The sequence below is a fragment of the Diadema antillarum genome, unplaced genomic scaffold, assembly GCF_040938485.1.
Source record: "Diadema antillarum isolate AM-2024a unplaced genomic scaffold, OU_Dant_1.0 scf00000065, whole genome shotgun sequence".
NCBI classification, from domain to species: Eukaryota; Metazoa; Echinodermata; class Echinoidea; order Diadematoida; family Diadematidae; genus Diadema; species Diadema antillarum.
Window position 1 is genome coordinate 961,488 of NW_027270954.1, and position 18,060 is coordinate 979,547.

At 36.9% G+C, this 18,060-nt stretch overlaps 1 protein-coding gene across 1 annotated transcript in view; it reads right to left on the reverse strand.

Annotated features, from left to right (window-relative positions):
* The window catches only part of LOC139716420 (sushi, von Willebrand factor type A, EGF and pentraxin domain-containing protein 1-like), a 32,539-nt gene extending 18,237 nt beyond the window's left edge, over positions 1-14,302 (reverse strand). Inside the window, exons 1-12 of the mRNA XM_071627966.1 lie at positions 14,280-14,302; positions 12,725-12,843; positions 10,092-10,286; positions 8,714-8,905; positions 7,865-8,059; positions 6,894-7,100; positions 6,139-6,345; positions 5,193-5,296; positions 4,063-4,231; positions 3,514-3,723; positions 2,376-2,561; positions 762-959 (exon numbers count right to left, since the gene is read on the reverse strand). Coding sequence (XP_071484067.1) covers positions 762-959; positions 2,376-2,561; positions 3,514-3,723; positions 4,063-4,231; positions 5,193-5,296; positions 6,139-6,345; positions 6,894-7,100; positions 7,865-8,059; positions 8,714-8,905; positions 10,092-10,286; positions 12,725-12,843; positions 14,280-14,302 — 2,005 coding nt within the window. The remainder of the gene's footprint in view (positions 1-761; positions 960-2,375; positions 2,562-3,513; positions 3,724-4,062; positions 4,232-5,192; positions 5,297-6,138; positions 6,346-6,893; positions 7,101-7,864; positions 8,060-8,713; positions 8,906-10,091; positions 10,287-12,724; positions 12,844-14,279) is intronic.
* Between the last annotated feature and the right edge of the window lie 3,758 nt (positions 14,303-18,060).

Genomic DNA, 18,060 nt, shown 5'->3' on the forward strand with positions numbered 1-18,060 from the left:
AAAACCCTAAACTGTTCTCAGTTAAAAAACCTACCATTGCTGGTGGAGATTGAAAGAGATTAGTTATTCCTATATGTTAATCTTTTTCAAATTTATACAAGCTTTAGATCAGTCATCGACGGCTTGATGGATTCAGTGTTCAGCAAGTCATGTTCAGCAAATCAGCTGTAATAATTACGTATGACTGACATCACATATCTTTATTGTTGTTGTTTGTTGGTTTGTTTCAGGCCGATAAGAACTACAACAGAGAATGCAGCTTTCATTGGTGTGCGGAGGAAGGCAGTGTGATGTTAAAGTTGACTCTTGCTATGCAGACATCAATGGTCTGCTATACAAGCAAAATTTCATGTAAAATGACAAGTGTTGCAGAAGCTAGGTTTTGTCATTAGAATGAGACATGCTCTTACAAGTATGGCACAAATGTAAAGTACAGCAATGCATAAGTATTACGCCAGGACCATTGACATTTCCACATACCAAATATACTTTTTCATAGATCATGAGTTAGGTGACAGTAAGAGTGAAACGAATACACCAGTTTTATTTTCTTAAGTATACTCTCAATATATTCCCAAGAGTCTGGACCATTTTATTTTGAACGTATCCTCTTTAATCATGTAATTGTCTTGCTGTAAAGTGCTGAGAAATCTTTGTTACTGAAAGTGCAGAAAAAAGTCCTTCAATAATTTTTAGTCTTTAAATCAATTCATCAATCTAACAGACAACTGGGGGCTACTTGGATTAGTATGGGTGATAACCTTGGCAGTAGGGCGTGACTAGCTCATTCCAGACTCCATCCGTAGTGCAGAGGAGAGACTGGGGGCCGTGGAGCTGGAAACCATGGTTACAGGAGAACGAACAGTTGGTTCCAAAGGGAAACGGTGACGGTGTCATACACTCTGTCGGTGTAGCACTGCCGTGGTCAATGTCGAAACCGGCCTGGCAGGTTTTGATTTCTGGCGAGAAACAAGTGAAAGGTTAGGGTGTCATTCATCGTTATGGACTGTTAATATTATCGATTGCTTCGCAGTACGGATGTAGACCGTAGATATTCGTCTAATTTGACACATGTACATACGTCTATGTTTGTCTTTTTCCCGGGTCTTTTTATGTCTCTACCTCCCTGTGTTTACTTAGAGACAAATCAAACCTTTGATTGGAGTCCATTTCTAGAAGCCAAAATAGTTTGCGGGAAGTACAACGTACAACGCATAATTTTTATGAGAAAAGATTAGACATTTGCACAAAAAAGTGACATGCAGCCTTGTGCTTTACCAGATTTTGTACATATTTCGAGAATGTATTTCTGATGTTTGAAAACAAAGAAACAATTTGGAGTTGCAGTCGTCGTGGCATTATAAGCATGAGCAGATTCAAACTTCTGCTGAGAAGAGCATGTTTTCAGATCCAACATGCAGAATGGGTTTTGTGGAAGTATTGGGCATTGAACAGTCGAATGGTGATTCAAACCCTTTTCTTGGGGCTGACGATTTTGTATGATTTTAGATCGGGTTCGACACCCAACAACATGTACTAACAAAGAAAGAGCTTAGTTGCATCGAAGTGCTGACATAGCTGATTAGATGAGAGTATCAGCAATGAAGAGACATTACCTTGTAAAAAACATGAACACTGTAATTCTGACTGATGTAAAACCCTAGCCTGCAGAGTTATGAAAGTATTTGAATTATGATTAATTAGGTCGTTTTACCTGACTGCTAAGGAAGCAATGGATTCTTTTAAGTAATTGGAGCAATGGTTTATGTTCCTTTTGGAGGATTTTGCAAATGTTATATCAATAAGCTGTTCGGAGTTAGCTCATGGTCACATTGGTCTAAATGACCTTTCTTTTTTCTCAGTCGGTTAGGGGCACTTCACTCGTTTTAGAGCAAAGTAATGCGCAAGCTTTAAATTATAATTCATTGCTGTTCAAACAAAGAATGAACTTGCTTAGACCAGATGACCAGAATGATCCGTCAGTTAACACTTGGGAAAGCATCCTTTTCATTATTTTGCATTGAATGTATTAGCAATCTCTTTCTATTGATATTGCCAAATACCACTTTTGCTGTCAGGTGGATGTGCTTGCAAGCAGCATTTGATACTGAGGATTACATGAATAATCTTTACATCACCGATGCTTATCCAAGTGAAGTTAAAAACAAACATGCCTGTTTGTTTTAATGACCTTTCTTCTGCTCATGCGCAAAGTGGAACTGCGAAATGGCTTAAAATTGTTATGGTTGTAGATTTAATATCATAAATCTTACGATGGAAAAACATTCATGTTTCTTTCTGATACTTGTGAGTGGAACGAGCAAGTTCAATGGCGCTGACATGAGAAGAGATGATAGTGTACAGCAATGGAATACCTGTACATTGAAAATCTTGTCCACTGAAAGTAAAGTCGGCCTGGCAAGACCTGATTGAAACTTCGTCACCATAGGGTGTCCTGTAACCTGGGTTGCATTGAAATTTGCAGGTCGTTCCGTAGGTGACGTTCGTCGAGCAGTCAGAGCTGAACCCGTTGATTGTCGACGGTAGAGGGCAGCGTACGACTGTAGAACACAAAATTGTACTAAATTTAGTGCTTATTTGACATCTTGTATGTTATCCCACAAAAAAAAAAGATGAAAAATAAACAAAATATTGAATAATGATTATAAAAGACACATGATGTCCATTCAACTCCCCATAATGCTGATTCATTATGCATACCTTAATACCATAACAATTATGAATTAGAATGTAATCATTTGAAGCTGCACAAATGGATGCCCTGGTAAATTGTACTTGTTTAAAAAAAGAACAGCAAGGCACAATTTCGATCTTTAACAGCTCAAAATTATTGATCAGATGATACTAAAATGGATATGGGGTATTACTGAATAGTGTACACTTTTGATGGAGGTGGCTTGGATATAAATTACATGTAGTTTCTTGAAATTCATGTTTTTTCATTAAGTTAGGTTCCAGATTTTGTTCATTTTCCAACTCACTGTACTTACGATTTGTGTGTGTGTGTGTGTGTGTGTGTGTGTGTGTGTGTGTGTGTGTGTGTGTGCGTGTGTGTGTGTGTGTATGTGTGTGTGTGTGTGTGTGTGTGTGTGCGCGAGTAAATGACAGTGTGCACTTGTTGGAAAACTAACTTAGAAACTAAACATGAATTTCATAAAACTAAAACCTGATATCATGCCCAAATTGTCTTCGACAAAATTTAGCTATGAACCATGTAAGTTTCAGTATCATCAGATGCATACTCATTGAGCTATTAGATGTCATAAGTGTATCATCTATTTTTAACATCTAGTCTTTGTTATTAAGAAAACGTTAAGTTAGTGAGTTAGCCGGAGGACACCCCTTCACTTTATCAAGGATGTTCATCAGCAAGAATACTGCTGAAGTTTCTCAAATTAAATGAACAAACAAACGAATAAAGGAAAAAAATATCTACGATTTGAAGCCTGATGATGTCGAAGAGAGATAATAAGAAGCCGAGCGAGTATTTACTTGTGCAGGCGATATCTGGGCCGGACCAGAAGCCTCGCGTTCTGTCAGCCGATGACCGATTGCATGATTTGGCCGATATCTGTAATACACCCATCGGGGTGTAGCCAGTTGAGCAGGTTGCTAGGCAACGTGTACCAAACAGACCCCCCAAGAGGCAGCTACCAAAGACGTTCACATTAGACGGAGCCTGCCAAGGTGGGCAGCGAGTTACTGGGAGTAAAGGAGATAAAGGAACCATGCACAGTTAATTATTATCATACGTTGTACTGTAAGTTTTAGTGCTCTATGCGGATATATTGGTCATAGCATTCACAGGATTGTAATGTCTCGAGCTACATCATGAAATAGTCATTTTTAATACTTTTTCCTGTCAGTACTTTTTCTTCTTCATCATCATCTTCTTCTTTGCTCCTAACTGAAATTTGCTTTTCGTTCCACATGGCAAGTATTTTCTTGGCTATACAAAGACTGCGTGCAGGTTACAAAACGTCATTGTATCAATAGGCACAGTAAAGCACTGGCAGTCAGGATTAACAAAGGATTGCTGACCTCTGATTCGTATAGTAAATGAACAGGTAGCCACATTGCCGGACCCGTCAATTGCTCGGTAGACAAGCATATGAGCGCCCTCTTCGAGGGATTGTGGAGGAATGCCAGACAGTTCCGTAGAGTCGATACTGTAAAGACTTGCCACCAGAGGTGCACCAAGATCGGTTGCCTGTCGGGATGATAGCCGACAAGTTGAGCGCCATCTTTTCAATTTTGAATATTTAGTGTTAACATTATAGCATGCTACAAATAGTCACACCTACAACCTTTATTTCATATCAGTTTGCACTGACAACATGAAAGCTGAATATTTCAATGTACGTAATTTCTGTTTTGGCAGAGAGGTGAAATAATTATGATAGTATTATGAAAAGAAATTATTTACAATGTATGTAGGGATAATTAGCAGCTTTCCAGTACCTTTCGAGATGATGCTCGTATCAACATCCCTTATTTCTATCCTTATTAAAAAAAAAAAAGATGTATTGGCTGCTTCGCTTTGTCTACTTGTAGTGCATTATTTTATGACTATTGAATTTTGGATTGTAAGTAAATCAAATAAATGAAAAAAAAACAGAAAGTAAATAAGCGTCTATCACGCCTTAGATTTACTGATATATATTATTGGTACTCAGTAAAAGCCTAAGTTACGAGGTGTAACACCTATACTAACCCCCCCCCCCCCCAAAAAAAAAAAAAAAAAAAAATGCGTTCCATGTTATATATCGTTTTCCGGTATAAAAGATACCGGACTAGCCGAAATACTGGTAAATGTATAATAAGCTATGATTGCTGTAGTCGTAAATACTGTTGCATGAAATCAAGCTCCTCCACTTTTTCACAGTGGCAAAATGATTAATTTCTGAGCAGGTTCAAAAATAGTTTTACGGAAAATAACACAGGTTCAAGCTGTGAGATCCCTTGATCAGAATCGAAGTAGAAAAAAAAATCTTGGGATTTTCAGGGTTGAAGTGAAACACGTGAAATTCGTTTTCTTATTTACCAATGGAGTTCATTCACACATCTATACTATCGCATTCTTCTAGACAAATTTTTGAGATGTTTTTACCCGTATCTCTTGGAGAGAAGACTGTAGGTGTGAGATAAGGATAAACCTAGTAAAAAGTTACCATGAGAGGCTCCCACTCATCCCAAGGAATGAGGGCTGCTGTTTCTATCAAGCTGGTCCAGTACTCCCGGTCCTGCGGACACTCGAGCAAGGGTGGCGTCACGTCTGAACGTAACCATAAAGAACCATGCAGAGAGTAGTAATAATGAGTTACTAGAACCACCACAAACTGCACCGTTCAGGGTCGGAGGAACTGGCGGGGGGGGGGGGGGGGGAGGAAGGGCTCGGCCCCCACTTTTTTTTTTTTTTGCACAATACATATGATATGAATACATTATTATGGTGGAACAATTTCTGAACCCAACACCAGAAAAAAGAAATAAAATGTGGTACGTGGTTAAGCTTTTGTCGATTGCAGGTTTGTTTGTTTGTTTGTTTGTTTTTTGTTTGTTTGTTGTTGTTTTTTGGGGGGCTGCATCTAAGTTGGCGTTCTTTTAATTGTACCCCCCTTGTGAATCATATTTTTCAAGTGGATTCTGTTTATTTTATCATAGCTGAAATGAGCAAGTAGAATAACAGCTGTCGTTAAAATGATAGTTGCAATATTATTACAATTATTGCTATGAATATCTCGTTATCACAGACACCTGTAACATTTATTCATTCACATTCAACATGTCGATTTTCAATAAACTTTCCAATGTATGTATTGAAGTATGGAATGTCTGTATCTATCTTACTGTGTCTCAATCTATCCGTTCGTCTTCATTATTCAAAAAACTACTGAAAGTGATATATCAACATTCTAAAGAGATGACAGCTCACAAATAATTCATTTCCTATCACGAAAAATGATGCACATTGATAATAACAGAATAACATCACAATTTGTTAACTTGGCAACCTTTACAGTGGCGGGTAGCCGTTGCTGAGCAGTAAAGGCACAACAATAATTCAACCCCGGCAACACTATTCATTCTGACTGCCTGTATGAGAGAAGAAGGTACCTGTACACATCACTGGTGCTCCTTCCCACTCGCCCGACGTCGCACACGATCTGTTTGCCGCCCCGGATATTGTGTATCCATCGAAGCAGCCAAATGAACACACGACACCGAGATCCATTCTAAAGGCCATGTTTTGGGACACTCCATTTAACCAGCAACCTTCAACGATTGCATTGGCCGGTGACAGTGGGGCTGGGCAATCAACAACTGTCGTCATGAATAGGGAAACGGGATGATACAAAACGCGGTATACATCAGGTTTGACATTACTTCATAAACGCAAAAGACCAGGCATTAGATGTATATCTCTTTTTAATAGCATATTACTTTTTATTCTTACATTGAGTGTTTCGTGATTAATTTCATAGTATTTGTAACGAAGTTTTGCCTTCTAACAAAGTACAAAATTTGTTTTCACTTTTGCTCAAGTCGAGGACCATCAGCACTTTTTACTGTTTTCAAAATGATACGTTACCCGAAAGTTCAAGGATCTACGTTAGATCTGAATACCACATGCACCATGTCGGAAGTGAGTTGGGTATTGGTAAACAAGGATAAGAGAGGGGAAATAAATAACATCGATTCGTCTTCAAACTCTTCCAGTGGTTTATCGCTTTGTCCTTATCTTTTTTTTTTCATTATAAATTTTAATGGACGTGTGTTTATGCTAATCTTTGAAATATGCGGCTGTGATGACAGGATTTGCAGTATTGGGGGATATAGGATTCCATCTGACAAGATGGCTGTAGTCTAACCAGTGCAAGTGAGGAGGGCGCCACTCCAAACTCCTGTCTCATCGTTGTCTCCATCATCAGAGCAGCGCATCTGTATGGGCGTGTCGGGCTCGTAACCATGGCGACATGCCAGGGTGCAGTCAGTACCGTACATCTCTCTTTCATTGGTGCATCCTCGTAACTCTGCGTGCTCGGGAACTGGAAGCTCGCTCACCTCGCAGGAAATAACTAGAAAAAGGGAATAAACTCCGGGCTACATTACCATGATAACGCCGGTCGTGTTTGGTCGAGAAACAACGGTTTATCTTAGATACGTGGCAAACTGCGTAATTCACAATTAATAGGTTTACGCAGTGGCCTTCACCTGTAATCAAGCGCATATGGAGGGCAGGGTATTTAAGACCGATTTGCATAATTCAGTAGGTGAAATCTCCATAACATACTGATTCATATCACACAATCATCTCATCATTTCTTTTTGCCCAGTTTAGCCTGTCCAATTGTTCTAAACCGAAACGAGTAACTAAAAGCATGAACGAATATAAATTTTGTGATATGAATAAGACTAGAATATCTAGAACACACACTACAGTTTTCCATAGAAAATAGAATCAGAAAGAAAACCGACAAGGTGCAAGGGACGCGGGCTATTGTGCACCGCACGGAAGCCTAGAAGTTAGAGCACAGAAAGGGATGGGGAAACAAGATTTACGACGAAACAATGAATAAAGAGATGGCATAGTATAGTGCAAGCTGACATCTTATGCTGTCGTATTGTTTAGCTTTTGTATTTTATGCAGCTTTTCGTTTTAATTTCTGCCTATTCTATTTGTATTAGCGAAAAATAATTATCTCAATATTTTAGTATAAATCGGATTGTGCGTGTGTAGACGAATGGCCTTGACAACTTTTATTGTGTTTTTTTTCATGGAGCATTTCGATATGCTCCATGAAAGAAACAAGATTATCTTGAGCGATTTACGAGCACCCACCGTGGCACGTCGGGACTTCCCCAGCCCAGGTACGGTCGTCTTGACACGTGAGGGCGTTGTTTCCCTGAAGGTAGTACCCAGGTGAACATGTATATTGGCACTGGTTACCAGCAGGTACCAGGCTTCCCTCGGGGCATTCTGGGGATACGATGGTCTGCAGACCGGCCGATTCAGAGAGCTTCGTGCATTGTACTCCTGTTCGGGGAAAAAAATCGTAGTGTCGGACATGAATTGCATCACATCTTTTAATTTGATTAAAGCAGGGACCCCAGAACCGGGGAAGGGAGGAAGGGCGGTGATGTCCCCTCCCCCCCCCCATTTGTTTTTGTTTTTGTTTTTGTTTTGTTTTGTTTTGTTTTTTTTGGGGGGGGGTCTTTACCTTTAACAATAAAAAAAGAAAAGAAAAAGGAACAACACGACTTCTGGTGGGTTTCAAACCCTCCGCGAGTATCCCCATCCCCCTCCACACACGTACACAGGCACACAAACAAAAGGGACAAAAGAAGAAAAATAAAGTTCCGCGGCCCCTAAAAAAAGGAATGTGATATGAACTCGTGGTGATTGTTTATAAATGTGTTTATATAAGACTGGAAAGAGATACTCGCTAGGATAAACTGTAAACGTGAGAATTAAAAAAAAAAGAAAGATTGATTGGGAACGTATCATGAAATAACAGTCTAACCTATCGCTGACTCATATCTTTTGCATCCGACTACGTTTGGTTAACTTGCACTCAATAGATAAACCAACCTAGTAAAGCTAGTATCATGATCTCCGCGTGTGCCTTTTCTTGAGTTCTTTTAATAATGAAAACCGACTACGACGTGAAAAAACAAAGAATGGTCGTACGTGCGCATGACGGAATGCCTTGCGCCCACGTTGCTGTTGTTTCTCCTGGCTCCGCAGTGCATGTCAGCTCGCTGTTCCCAATGAGTTCATAACCCGGCTCACAGCCCAGACGACACACAGACCCGTATGACCTCGAGCACGGTGCCATGACAACCAGAGCATCTTGTAGACTAACGCTGGGACATTGTAGAGCTAATGAGGGCATGGAAATAAGAAGGAAAAATTCAAAACATGATTGCCACCCCGAATTAGCATCAGAATGTTCCACGTTGATTTTGATTGCGTTCAGTGAATGGAAATATATCTCAAAAAATTGATAAGAAAATGATTTTGGAGAAAAATGAGATATTGTATTGCTTTCAGTGGATTACATGTATCTAGTCTACGCAGCTTTTCCTTCTACGATGTTATGTGAAAAAGATATCATTTAAGTTCTCAAAAGGGACCTTGCAACTTTGTGCACTCACAACTTTCTATCTACAGCTGTGATTCATTCATCATTGATCTGAGAGATTTGAGAACGCTATCACAATCAACATGCAAATATGCACGAGGAAAAGATCTCTGAGAAAATTCAAATGACGTTATCTCTAGTAAAAACGAAAACGACTTTTCCTTGAAATGATTATAGTCTGTTCAAAACCAGATTAATATGGGAGACGCGAAAAACTGGAAATCTTGACAATTATTTCATTAACCTTTGCAAATCGTCGGAGGACATGACACCAATACTAAACGGATACTTTCAATAAATGTCTATAATCCTTAATTACCGACTTCCCCATGTCTGACTACAAAAAATCAGGACGGATGTTATGTCACATGACATATCAATGAAAGTAATTACAAGCTGAGAAGAATATTGCTATAACGTATTTATTTCTTTGCTATTCTCCTCCAACACACGAACAAAATGTTTAAGACTCAAAGTTTAATAATATTCTTCTTCTTCTTAAGCTTCATGTCCCCATTATTAAGCTTTCAGCTTTCAGTTCTGAGGGACGTAAAGAAGACGAGTGATCAACCAATCAGCTCTTTCATGGCGCCCCCACAACCCTCTTTGGGCCGATGCTATTTTATAGCTTTTATCAGTTTATGCGAATGGGAAGTTCGATTCCAAAATGGAGCTAGACCAACTTTGGAAGGAAATGAGCACAAAACAGTATAGAGTTCTTCTTTTGTACTCGAACCTATACATCAGCATTTTCTTGTCTACAATTGACATTATTCTACATTTTGGTTATTTTTTGACTCGTCAGCTGACGCTAATAACTTTAATTTTCATCCATAATGGAAATAATTACACTTATTTTAAATTTAGTTATTCAAATCATACACAGTTAGAGGAGGAAAAAGCTTCAGCGAGGTGGGAACGTACTGACACAGGACGGTGATGTCCCGCCCCAATACCCGTCCTGACTTCCAGATCGTCTCTTGCACTGCCGATTTACCGATCCCCCGGCAAAAGTGTAGCCTCTGGAACATTGGTAGGTACACCGCGAACTGATGTATCGCCCGTTTGTACAGGACACAGCACCATTGTTGGGAGAGGACAGCCGTGGACATATTGCAACTGAAGAAAGTTACATGCACACACATAGTATCTATTAATAAAGACGACACAGAGGTGGTGTAATCACGATGTAAAAAAAAATAAAAGTCATGTCATGCTGATTACGAATAGCATGTGTACAACAAAAAAAAAACACACAAAAACGTCGCTTTTATAATGAAAATGTAAAATGATTGCAATTGAATTTAAAACGTTGTTAACACTTGATAATATTATCAGAAATATAGAGAGCTAGATCATCACATGGAAACTCGTAAATATTGAACAGACGTTTAAGTAATTCAAATTAATTTCTGTGTCCACTAATAAAATGTACAAGGTTTTAAGAGCATCACAGATTATATTAATCTATATACAACAGAAGTTTTTTTGCTGTAACGCCGGTACTTAACAGGCATCGCATTTCATTTACAACATGTTATGAGTATCTCTATGTATAAACAGAGTTCTGAATCAAAATTTAATCTCTTCTAAAGTAAAGTCCAAAAAAATTCATGGTATCTACTATGTGTGGAATATCAACACTTTACATGCCTATTTAGCTTCTTTTGTAGAGTGTAAATTTTTCCCTGAGCAATCAAGTCTATCGCTTTATAACAAGGGCAAATGATGGGTGGTATGATTTGTCCCCCCCCCCTTTTTTTGTGTTCTCTTTTGTTTTGTATGCGTGTATGTGAATGGTGTTTTTTGTGGGGGGGGGGGGGGGAATCAAGAAATATAGAGCACTATAAGTGTGTAGCCTATGTTTTGAATAATGATCCAGATTGCATGAAAGCACCAGAAAAGATTGCTCGGTATGATGACATGTAATTATTGTTATTGTTATCATTTTGATAAATAAATAACATGGAGTTCATTAAATTACCCTTTAAAAACAAATAAAGAGACCTTGACCTGTTGACAAATCCAACAAAGCCCTTCCAATAGAGGAAGTGTGTTTATATTCAATAACCCCTTATAGGCCTACATTTCTATTCTAATTAAAACTGGCTTTGAAAACCGTGGTGTTATACGATACGAATTACGATACTTCAAAGGCTGTTATAGTTAACATAATAGCGTTATTTGTCTTTGCACAGAAACCGAAATGAACAGACATCCCACAAATGCTTGCAATTGACACAAAATGAGACCAGACGATGAGTGGGAGGCATCAAAATAATAACCATTGGAGTCAGATGGTATTCTTCAGGTACTTAGTAATCTCATAAACTCTTCCTAAATGATTTGAATCTATTTATTGAAGTATTGCCATGAGGTCAGACAAAACGTTTTCATCAAAACTCAGGTGATAGCTAAACAAACTATAGATTCCAAGTATAAATATTCTATCTTTTGCAAACACCAGTGCTCTCAGCGACCATAACGTGAATCAGATGCACTATTCTGTAATCATTCTTCAACGTTTCTAAATAGTATCGAAAGGTCGCGCCATTTCTTGGGAATTATTCCGTTTCATCCATCATTATGTATATCTCCATACACCGGTGTACACACACCACTGATTTCTATAGGGAAAGACATCATTGACACACAGTACACCCATAAAACTAACACATACACATACATACACACAAACGCAAACGGAAATAGCTTGTACTTCCGAACAAAGCATATTATTGCTCTATGTTGCAAATAAAAAGAAACATGTTTTTTTTCTACAGTACTCAGGTTTCTATGGTACATTGTAATGTGTCTGCCTCTTTTACTACACGTACGTTAAATATTTCATCTTATTTTCAATTTGATGACACGTGACACTCTGTATGATGACTCGTCATATTTCTACGATAATCCTTGTATCTTTGTATCAAACATTCATTACAGACGCTTTTGAACAGTGATAGTCAAATGCACTACATAATTTTACATGCTGGTGACCGTCATTTGCTATTCAATCCTCTGTGTACCACTTTAATAACCTGTCCATCGTGGCATAGGTGTGTGAAATTTGTGTACGTTTTATTTCAACTAACTTGCACCGAAAGGGATTTATTGCACAGAATTGGCAGCCCTGTTAATTGTGTCACAATCTACTTTTCCGTATCTGCTCTCTTATCGGTTTTATATTCTATTTCGTTTCTTAGTGTCATGCTGATTCGAAACTGTTTTAGGACTCTCTGTAGAGAGCCGTTGTCTGAAACGAATAGATGATGATAATGATGATAAAAGTGATAGTAAAGGTAATAGCAATGATAGTCATAATGATAATGATAACAGTAACAATAATGATGATGATATAATAGTAATAATAATAATGATGATAATAATGATAATAATAATGATAATAATATTAACAATAATAACAACAATGATATGAAGTGAAGACGTAATACTGGCCCAACTAAGTCTTCGCGGTTATGTATATTATAGTACTACAGCTTATGGGAGTACAAGAAAAACAATGAATCTTATGTGGCAGTTCATTATCGTCTTACGTGCAACACTGAAGGTAACCTGACAATCTGCAGTGTTTCCCGCTGGGTCCGAAGCCTGGTAGGTGATCACGTGGTAACCGACTTGAAACGACGATCCAGAAGCTTTTCCAGATATTCGTCTAAAAAAAAAAAGAATGAAAACAACAGTGCTGTTCAACTATGGCAAATTTGAATTGAATTGAATATGGAAAAATATGTAGGGTCTATATACATGCAATAATGATTATATACATACATATTATATATATAATTTATATATATATATATATATATATATATATATATATATATAGATAGATAGATAGATAGATATAGATATATACATATATACATATAATAGTAGACGGCGAGTTGTAATGTTCATAAAAATTTTCTGTAGATTTGGAATTTTTGAGCTATTTCCCCTATTTTGGGGGTGCTGAACACGAATCCACTTGTTGCCATTTTTCTAACCAACGTCTTCAGCCGTTGCCATGGCAATGCATTATTTTCCTTAAAAGAATATGTTTTCTTCTTCAAACATCATAAAAACAAGTTGTGAACAACTAAATATGTCATTATGAACCCTCTTTAATCTTTAAGAAAAATACTTTACTTTCATGAAAAAGCAAGAAAACAACACAAGATTGAGTGGAATATTTATCATAAATTACTATCTTGATTATCAGCTTATATTTCCACTATGTTCATTTCACATCATTTTCGTTGCTATAGCAACAACATGACAAAATCTTCCTTTTAAAGAAAAATAAGCATTGCGATTGAAAGAAAAGCAAGAATAAGATACGTCGGTAGAAAATAGATCTCTGTATAGTGAGATTTTTTTGGTCTATTTACTTTATTTTGGGGGTGCCGAACATGAATCCACCTGTTGCCACATTTCTAAATGACATCTTTAGCCGTTGCCATGGCAACAAATTATTTTCTTTGAAAGAACATGCATTCTTCATTAAACATCATAAAAACATGCTATACACTCCAAAATAAGTCAATATAAATATATCGCTCCAGTCAAATTAAAAATTACAATTTCCGACTGTCACAGCAACATCATAGCAATGACGGTTGCCATGGTAACAGCTATTTTTTTTTAAAGAAATTGATTTTTTTTTCATCAAAAAGCATGAAAACATGAAGTGTTTGAGTAGCATACTCACTACAAATTACTATGATAATTATCAGCTGTTTTCACTATGTTCATGCTACATTATTATTGTTGCTATGGCAACAACATGATTTTTTTCCCTAGAAAGGAGATTAGTTTCTCATTAAAAGAAAAATGAATAAATACATGATCAATTTTTGTTAAGTTTAATTTATTGGGCTCTTTTTTTTTCTATTTTGGGAATGCTGAAAAGGAATCCACCTATGGCCACTTTTCTATAATGTCTTCAGCCGTTGCCATGGCAATTTTTTTATTTTTCTTTAAAAGAACATGTGTTCTTCATTAAACATCATAAAAACATGTTGGTAAGGCCAAAATATGTCAATATATACAATGTATATTTCTCTTCAATTAACTAAAAGCTATCCCTTTTTTCAATTACATTGTTACCTCATAGCAATGACAGTTGCCATGGTAACAATTTCTAAAAAGAAAATACTAATATTTTAATCAAAAATTGAAAAAATGCTGAGATTGAGAAGCATATTCATTACAAATTACTATCAGCTTTTAATTTCACAACGTTCATTCCACATCATTTCTGTTGCTATTGCAACAACATGAGAAAAAAAAATTCAAGGATAAAACTTCTATAGCAATCTGTTGGAAATTGCTATAGGGGAGATATCACAGTCATTTAAGGTTTCCAAATGTCTTGGAGACATTAATGCTGAAAAAGAGTACATCATGACGAAAAAAATGGAACTTTTGGGGAGGTTTTTACACATTTGTATTGCTTGTTATTTGTATTTTATATTCCCTAGGTATTTCTATGGTTGAATATATATATATATATGTATATATATATATATATATATATATATATATATATATATATATATATATTATATATATATATATAATATAATATAATATAATATAATATAATATATATATATATATAATATATATCTACTCCAAGACGCATGCAAAGGTGTGCTCGCCTGATGGAGAGACAGAGTATTTTGAAATACTGGCCGGGGTACTTCAAGGAGACACATTGGCATCCTTTCTGTTTATCGTAGCCCTTGACTATGCTTTGAGGCTTGCCATCAATGGCAAGGAGGAGGAGCTTGGATTTACATTGGTGCCCCGTCAAAGCCGTCGTGTTCCGCCCGTAATGGTCACTGACCTTGATTTTGCTGACGATATTGCCTTAATATCAGATACAACTGAAAAGGCAAGGGAGCTGCTATTTGCAGTGGAAAAGGAGTGCAAGAAGATTGGTCTACGGCTCAATGCAAAGAAGACAAAGGTGATGGCATTTAATATCGACGATACCACTATCACAACCTTAGACGGCGCAGTACTCGATGTGAAGAACGACTTCAAGTATCTGGGCTCCTGGATTGCCTCGACAGAACAAGACATCAGGATCAGACGTGGCCACGCATGGAATGCTTTGCACAGTATGAGGAAAGTGTGGAAATCTCAGCTTAGCGACGACATAAAACGGCGACTTTTTGTCACAACAGTTGAGTCTGTATTACTGTATGGAGCAGAGACGTGGACACTTACAGCCAGACAAGAGAAAGCATTGGACGGAGTGTACACACGCATGCTCAGGATAGCCCTTAATGTGTCATGGAGTGACTACGTTAGAAATGATGATTTGTATGGTACATTGCCAAAGGTGTCTGACAAAGTGCGTGAGAGAAGGATGCGATTAGCGGGACACTGTGTGCGACACCCTGAGCTATCTGCGAATTCCCTCGTACTCTGGGAACCTAAACAGGGAACTGCAAAACGAGGGAGACGTAAGGCCACTTTAACCAGTGTCCTGAAGAAGGATGCAGGCCTTGAAAGCATTAATGACCTACGGACAGTCATGTTAAATAGAGAGGCTTGGAGGCGCAACTTTGTTTATGGAACCCGAGTTGGCATCGGCTGAAGCAAGTACATATTATAGCAAGTACATGCCCTCGAATAAGTAAGTAGTAGTATATATATATTCCTTTGTTGTTACGATAGGAACAGAAATGATGTTCCATGAAAAGAATTATGTATGGCTAATAGTCTTGCTCATTTGTAGTACTTCCAAATTTAGACCATAATTTTAACATTAATTCTTGAAGATTTTTTTTTCTAAAAAAGGATGCATTTCTATGGCAACCATGTTAAATATGAACCATTATTACGGATATTTAAGGTTTTGAAGGTGCAATGTGATCAGAAATTCATGAAGGTGACTAAACATTTTGTGTTTTTACTTGTTTGTCTTTTGTTTAGTATATTCTTTCCTTCCTTATCTAATGATTAACTTTTTTTTTCTTTAAAAAGCAGTTTTTCTCATGTTATTGATATAGCATCAAAGATGATGTGGGATAAATATAGTGAAAAAAGAACTGATAGGAATTTCTTGTAAATATGTTACTCAATCTTGTCATTTTTCATGTTTTTTCATGAAAATATTATTTTCTGTAATAAATTGTTGTTACCATGGCAACTGTCTTTGCTATGAGGTAACTTTGAAAATTGAAAAATTGTGATGTTTTACGAAATTGAAGAGGCAATCTTTTCATGTTTTCATGCTTTTTGATAAAACAAAAATCATTATTTTCTTTTAAAAATAGCTGTTACCATGGCAACCCTCATCACTATGAGGTAGCTGTAACATTCGGAAATTGTACTATGTTTTTATAATGTTTAATGAAGAATACATGTTCTTTTAAAGAAAATAATTTGTTGCAATGGCAACGGCTAAAGATGTCAAATAGAAATATGGCAACAGGTGGATTCATGTACGGCACTCCCAAAATAAGGGAAAGCGCACAAAAAATCTAACTCTACAGAAATGTATTATCTACCGATTTATATCATTCTTGTTTTCCCTTTAATTGAAATACCTGTTTTTTCTTTAAAAGGCAGCTTTTGTCATGCTGTTGCTATAGCAACGAAAAGGAAGTGAAATGAACATAGTGGAAAAAAGCTGATAATCATGATAGTAGATAGTAATCACATTTCACTCGATCTTGTCATATTTTCTTGCTTTTTCATGAAAATATCACTATTTTCTTGATAAATAGTTGTTACCATGGCAACCATCTTTGCTATGAGGTAACCATGGCATTATAAGAATTGAAATTTTTTATTTGATTAAAGAGATGCTTATATTGACTTATTTTTGGTGTTTACTGCATGTTTTTATGATGAAGAATACACGTTTTTTAAAAGAAAATAATTCGTTGCCATGGCAACGGGTGAAGACGTCGGTTAGAAAAATGGCAACAAGTGGTTTCGTGTTCAGCACCCCCAAAACAGGGGAAATAGCACAAAAAATCAGAATCTGCAGTCTACTATAAGTGCGAAGAGTTTGTGAAGGATTCAGGGGAAAGTGCTCTATGCTAATATATAGCAGAGCGTTATAAGTCCGCCTGAAGATCCGTCGCACAGTGGGCCAGAATGAGCTCAAAGTGCGCCAAAATTATATTCCGTGGTTTCTTTTTACCCAAATTTGGTGTCTAGGGGTAATTTGGGGCGTAGAATTGATTGAACATAATTTCAAACTCATATGACGTCACTGTGATGCTGTTTTTTCATTGGCTACCAAAAATCTGTGTAAATGACGAGTAAAGCAATGCAAATCCTAGGCTGTTATTTTTTTCTTTAAAGATTAATATTTATCTTTTCACATTCACTGACACTGCTTATATACTACCATTGAATACACGATGCTTACATGTCACAGAAAGTGTGTAAACATTCGGGTTTCGTTAAAAGAATCGAATTTATGCTGAAAGTTCCATATTACACACGTACTGCAAAATGATACTGTTGTCCATGTAAACTAGTTACAAAATAAGTTTATGATGTATGAACGCTGTACTTTTGGGTGAATTTATTCACTTTATTCTAGCAGGACATAAAATAAAATGTGCGATATAAAATCAATCTCCGATATAGTTCTTATCTCTCTACTTCATAATTATAACCTTAGGCCTATGCCATATCAATTCATGATTACAAGCGCAAAAACCATTTTGTCTAATTTTACTGGAAAAATAACAAATTGTGAAGTCAGTAATCAGGAAAATGAAAGGTTATGATTTAGCAGCCAAGAATGAATCTGCCGTGTATAAAAGTTTACTTGGAAAAGCTTTTTCTTTTTTGGATGAAAAATTCATCGGAATCACTATCATATGAAATTATTAATTCATCCACGTTCCACAAT